We start from the raw sequence: 6,381 nt of genomic DNA, 5'->3' as shown, positions 1-6,381 counted from the left end.
CACTTTGTATTAAAAATTTCAAATCTTCCGTTATAATATGCGACAATATATTCTTTACTGATATAAACAAAGTTAATTTCATCCATTTATTATAAAAATTGAGCTAGTTGCAACATTTTTAAATACAAAGCTTAAAATTGATTAACCGCCTAACAGGAACGGACATTTAAACGAGCACCAGCAGCGGGAATTTAAATAAACTCCGGCCAGCACAAGCTTGCCACTAACTCAAAGTAAGGTGTTTAAAGTTTTAAATGTAATTCTGTCCAAATTATTGACGATTTCTACATTATATTAGGGAAATTGAAGTCAATTTTGAGTGATGTTAAGTTAAATTTAACGAATATAAACCAGATTTCGAACGATTTCAAAGTTATTTATGAAATTTTGACAAAATTATTTCAGTTTCAAGTTAATACAAAGATGTTCAACAAATTTGTGAGAGATTTCACGAAAATTTATGGAATACTATTTAATATCTGGTACAAATTTTATGTACATATTTTAGTGCATATGTCGGAAGTTTTTCAAGCATAAATGCGTACCTATTTAAGGGATCATTGGGGCATAAAAATCCTGTCCCTACTTATGAGACACTGGTGAGAAAACTGTTCTGACACTGATTTATTAACAGATTGGTGATAATGGGATGTGGATGGCATATACATCCTTACAGGTGTAATTTATCTTCCTGTACTTACCATCTGATAGTTTTAGGATAGGAAGGAAATTCACCATTTCATGGCTTTGCACAGTGTTCCGGGAAAGACTCTAAATAAGGCCGCTATCAGCTGAAGGCAAGATGTTACTTCATGATTTTACAGAGTAAAAGCTTGGAGAGCAGCTTGTGTTTTATACCCCTCATACACAGTTTTACAGAAGTAGAGCTCATAACCTAATCAAGACCAAATAAATCATTTGCAGTTTCTGTGTTGAGAGTGTAGGAATGTTGTAATATTGAGATATAACACTTTGTGAACACTGGGTCATATAAAATTTTAAAGTTTGAGTATGCATCTTTAACATGACTGTAATATAAAAATAATTTTTATCCTTTATTGTTTGGGAGGAAGGATTTCTAATCTCCCGAAGCTGTAAGCGAAGTAACCATATTTTAGTAGCTGTAAAGATATTTGTAAACAGACAGTGAACCGCTCAGCTACCTGGATTGTATGCATTTTATCCCATTAGATACATTAAAGGTAATTTATTTTGCACACATTCACTCCATTTTAAGCTATGGCATATTTTTCTGGGGTAACGCTTCCTATGCCTGCAATGTCTTTAGACTACAAAAGAAGGCTATGAGAATTATTGCAAATTTTGGTCCAAGAGAATCATGTAGACATCTATTTGAGAAATTCGAAATACTCTCATTCTATTCCCAATTCATATACTCATTGATTTTATTCACGATTAATAATGATCATCTTTTTAATGCTATTACCATGATTCATGAACATAAAACCCGAACCCATAATAATCTATATTTGCCTTCTGTGAACCTGACAAAGTATAGTCAGAGTGCATATGTGGCGGGTATTAAAGTTTTCAAACATTTACCTCAAACTTTACAAGAGTTGACTTTGGATGTACCAAATTTTAAGAGAGCACTAAAGAGATTTTTACTTCATCACTCCTTTTATTCCATGAAAGAATACTACCAACAGAAATGGGTATAATGTGTAATGTAAGAGAACACACAGATTGTGACAACAAATGAACTGATATAGAAATATGTCATAAACTACAAATTATGTAATTATCCTGTTTTATTTGTCTCTTTTTTATTGATTGTCTCTTTTATATGCATTTTAATTTGACGCACTTGATTAATGGAATGAGTAATGAATGAATGTCTTAATGGAAATTTTATTTTATTTTAGTCCATTATAAATCTTGATAAATTTCTTGATCATTGTTTAATGTGTATTATAAGTATTATAAGTTTACCTCATTTAATTGCAATATTACTGTATTATTGTATAGCTACTATGTATTCTAACTTGACTTGTTCCATATCCTATGGTGTCTCACCTGTACTGGATTTACGGAATATAAATAAATTCAATTCAATTCAATTCAATGCATCTCTGCGGCATTGCAGCATTCAGCTTGTACAGGTCAGTCTGGCAGAAGGGAACATGAATTATAATTTATACCACATATTGTGGAGTGTGTTATTTTCCCCAAAATGTTCTGCTTTATGGCAGGTTTTGGCATTAGAGAAGTTACACGCACTTGCGCCACTCAACCATCATGGAGAACTAACAAAACTGGGCTGTTGAATGGCTGAATTTCCCATTGATCCCATGATGGCAAAAATGATCCTTGCATCAGAAAAGTAAGTTACTTGATATGCCAGCATGCAGTTAACTGTTCTAGTTCATATTCTGTGCCTATTTTTGCTATAAGCACTTAGAAGTCTTAGTATATACAGATTGATATATTTAAGATCATATCCAAATAGGAAATATTTTATCTCTCAGTGAACCCAAATTAAATAAGTATATAAAACCTTTCTGGAAGTATCCTTCATTGTCAGAAATACATTCATTTTTCTTGCCCATGTTTCTGTTGTACACTGAGGTACAAAATGCAGTGTACACTCTCAGGGCACAGTTTTATATGGATAACTCTTTGTGTATAATGTCCCCATACCAGTAGCATGACACTAATCAGAAATACTTTTTTGCTTTTATAATTTTCCTGAAAGTCTGTACTCTTTCCTACTGAGCAAGAACAGATAATAACATTTCAGTTGGCTGTATCCTTTGATTGCAGGTATAAGTGCTCAGAAGAGTTTCTGACTATTGCTGAAGTGCTTCCTGTAAATTGTGCCATTTTCTACAGACCCAAGGACAAGAGAGTCGATGCTGATACTGCACAACACAGCCTCTTTACACCAGGTGGTGATCATCTCATGCTGCTGAATATTGACACACAGTGGTGTTATGCGAATTTCTTGCAGCATCACTCTCTGAAACGTGGACGCGACTTACGTGATCAGTTGATGGGGCTCATGGCACGTGTTGATATAGATCTGGTTTCAGAAGCAGGTGACACTGTTGGAATCAGGAAGGTAACCCAAAGTAAAATCTAACAATACATACAGATAGGACCCTCGTATTTCTGCATTCAGACATTCAGTTTCATTAGTCTCAGTCTGCAACGAGCTGTGAATCTGAGAAATGTTTTTAGTAAAATATAAGCACAGTGTAACAGTTTCGGTGCATTTTCTCCCTTTTATTCCATTCTCTTGAAAAATGTAAGAGTTAAGAAAAAGCATATTGGGTATGAAATATGTTCCATTTTTCTCTGCAGCTCTTGCTCCAAAAGTCTTGTTCTCTGAAATTCTGAGTGAGTTACACTGAAGATCTGTGCAGAAATGTATGTAGGCTTTCATGTAGAGTGTCCACGGTCGCTGTCTGATTTTAAATAAAATTGGAATGTCAACAAATCTTAACAAAGCTCCTCAGTATGAAATGTCATGAAAATCAGTTCGGCAGTTCTACAGCAAGTTCCTGCATTTATCCACATGACAGAAAGATGGAGATGACAAAGCAAATAGTAACACTGTAAACATGCCTAGAGGTTCAGATTTTGTGGTTTGCATCTTATTCTATGAAATACACTGCAGTCACAATATAATTGATTTTATATTGGAAATCACTCTCACTTATGGAGCTGAGCCATTCTTGAGAAGCCGCCAGTTGTGCAGCTATTCAAGAACTTCCCAGCATTTTATGGAACCCAAAGGTTCATTACTGTGTTCACAAGAGCCCTCCTCTGGTCCCTATCCTGAGCCAGTTCATTCCAATCCATTCCATCTCATTCTATCTCTCTAAGATCCATTTCAATATTGTTCACCCACTTACACCTTGGTATTCCCAGTGGTGTTTTTCTTTCTGGCTTTCCTACCAATATCCCATATGCATTCCTCTTCTCCCTCATTCGTGCTACATGCCCTGCCCACCTCATCCTCCTTGACTTGAATATTCTAATTACACTTGGAGAAGAGTACAAGTTATGAATTTCCTCATTATGCAGTTTTCTCCAACCTCCTCTCACTTCATCCCTCTTTGGTCCCAGTATTCTCCTCAACATCCTGTTCTCAAACACCCTCAGTACAAGGATACTAGGTATGCTTATATACGTGTATAATTATTCAGGCCACTTCCTGAGGATATTATGAAATTTACTCCCTACTACTGTCAGCAGATGCAGTATCACAACAGAATTTCCAGATGCATTTAAAATAATCAGTCACTACATTTCTTCTAGTTACATGAGAATAATTTAATTCCACAGCTTGAATGGTGTTCCTTTGAGGTTTCAGCTAGTATTGTGACATGGCAAAGAAAGCTTATTTTATTCTGGACAAAATACAGGTACATTCTCTAGTAAACACACTAATATCTTGTCTCCTTCATCTAAGTTTTGTTAGTTGATTTTAATTCTAATGAACAGCATGAATGTATCATGATTATATATGAATATACCCTTTGGAATATTTCCATTTCATTCTTTTTCCAGACGATAACCATGCTGTATTGCCACAAGTACAACATGATTTAAAATAGTTGTGATGAAGGCTGTGCTTGAGCTAATTTTGACTTTATAACAAGAGAAATCAAAGGGGTAAAGAGAGCTTGCCTGACTGGGGCAAGAAATGTTTCTCTTCTGCAATGTCCAGACCAGCTGCGGCGCCGACCCAGCATCCTGTCCAATGGGTACTGGAGTTCTTTTCCTTGTGTTAAAGTGGCCAGGGCATGAAGCTGACAACTCACCTGTTATCCAGCATCTCTTCAAGGTGCAGGGCTTAGCTGCTTAAAAACGGATAGAAACTCCAGGAAAAAATCTCTAAGTCTTTCTTGATCAATTTGACCAAAATAAAATAAAGCCATTTTGTGCCAAAACGAAACTACCTCTGCTTGATAAACAACACACAATTCATACATGTGACCATCATACCCACATCTTACAGCGTGAATGCATTTCAAATAATCATTTAATTGCTGAAGTAGACAAATGAGCAGCAGTTTTCAAAATTCCAGCAAGCAATCCTGCCAATGCAACACAGTGGTTCTGTATTTGTAAGAGTTCTCATTCTGATATGCAACAGTTTTCAAAGCCCCCATCTCAGAACACTGTCCAGTGTGTACTGGGGATAAATCATGAGGGGAGTGAAAGTGACGACTCACATCCCTCTAGTGCCACGGCCAGGAATGGTGGAAACGCACCTCCATGCCCCCATGTGTCTATGGCATAGTGCTCAACTATTTAAGCATATGGTCGTCATTTATCTTAATCATGCACAGAAAGATCTGAGTGTTCTAATAAAATAATGGACTCGTGGTTTCTGTTTGTATAACAATTATAGATTTATTAATTTAAAACAACCAGAATACAGTACATTGATTACATAACAATTATGGATTTATTAATTTAAAATAATCAGAATAGAATAAACACATTCATTAAACAAAAACTATAGATCTATTCACTTAAAATAATCAAAACAGAATACATCACACTATAACCACAATTTCACTTCCTTCAATAATGAATCCATTTCTTCTAAGAGTTCCTCGTCCACGTCCACGTCCAGAACCAGAATATCTTCGTCGTCATTGTCACAGCACCCCTTCCAGGTGGTTGTGCTTGAAATAAGAAATATGTATGATAAGAAATAGCAGATTTGCAATAAAATAAGCAGGTTCTGAGAGCAAAAATAAAACTATAAAGTTCGTGACTACGGTATATTGACTTAATTACTTACTCATGGAGCTGAGCCCTTCTGGAGGAGCTGACAATTTAGCAGCTACTCAAGAATTTCCCAGCATCTTATGGAACCCTAAGCTTCATTAGTGTTCACAAGAGCAATCCACTGGTCCCTATCCTGAGCCAGATCTGTCCAATCCATACTATTTTTTCTTTCTATTATCCATTATAATATTATCCTCCCACCTACGCCTTCGTCTTCCCTGTGGTATCCTTCCTTCCGGCTTTACTACCAATATCCAATACGCCTTCCTTTTCTCCCCCATTCGTGCTACATGACCTGCCCACCTCATCCTCCTTAACTTGATCATTCTAATTGTACTTGGAGATAAGTAGAAGTTATGAAGCTCCTCATTATGCAGTCTTCTCCAACCTCCTGTCACTTCANTTGTTCTCAAATATCTGAACTGTGCCACATTTTCAAAACATCTGTTTCCTATCTTTATGTCATGATTTTGCACTGCATTTTGGTGACGAGACAGTAACATATACTTAGTTTTCTCTGTATTTACTTCTAGACCAACCTCTTTACTTGCGCCAATTAAAGTGCGTGTGTTTTTTTTATGGTATCTACATTGTCACCCAGTAAATTCACAT

The 6,381-nt window shown here is 36.0% G+C and overlaps 1 protein-coding gene across 1 annotated transcript; it reads left to right on the top strand.

The window, feature by feature from the left end:
- Window positions 1–2,242: 2,242 nt before the first annotated feature.
- Window positions 2,243–3,279, top strand: LOC111864235 (pre-mRNA-splicing factor ATP-dependent RNA helicase DHX16-like). Its single transcript, XM_023851324.1, has 2 exons — window positions 2,243–2,344; window positions 2,785–3,279. The coding sequence occupies exons 1-2, from the start codon at window positions 2,289–2,291 to the stop codon at window positions 3,101–3,103; spliced, it is 375 nt and encodes a 124-aa protein (XP_023707092.1). The 5' UTR covers window positions 2,243–2,288; the 3' UTR covers window positions 3,104–3,279.
- Window positions 3,280–6,381: the final 3,102 nt, after the last annotated feature.

This window comes from Cryptotermes secundus, unplaced genomic scaffold (assembly GCF_002891405.2).
Source record: "Cryptotermes secundus unplaced genomic scaffold, Csec_1.0 scaffold6154, whole genome shotgun sequence".
Classification (NCBI taxonomy): Eukaryota; Metazoa; Arthropoda; class Insecta; order Blattodea; family Kalotermitidae; genus Cryptotermes; species Cryptotermes secundus.
Note: the sequence above shows the minus strand (reverse complement) of the source record. Positions and strands in the feature narration are given on the sequence as shown.

Bases quoted from the DNA above. Each gene is read 5' to 3' on its own strand.
- LOC111864235 (XM_023851324.1), top strand. From the start codon at position 2,289: ATGGCTGAATTTCCCATTGATCCCATGATGGCAAAAATGATCCTTGCA. The intron at 2,345-2,784 runs GTAAGTTACTTG...CTTTGATTGCAG, and splicing joins ATGATCCTTGCATCAGAAAA to GTATAAGTGCTCAGAAGAGT.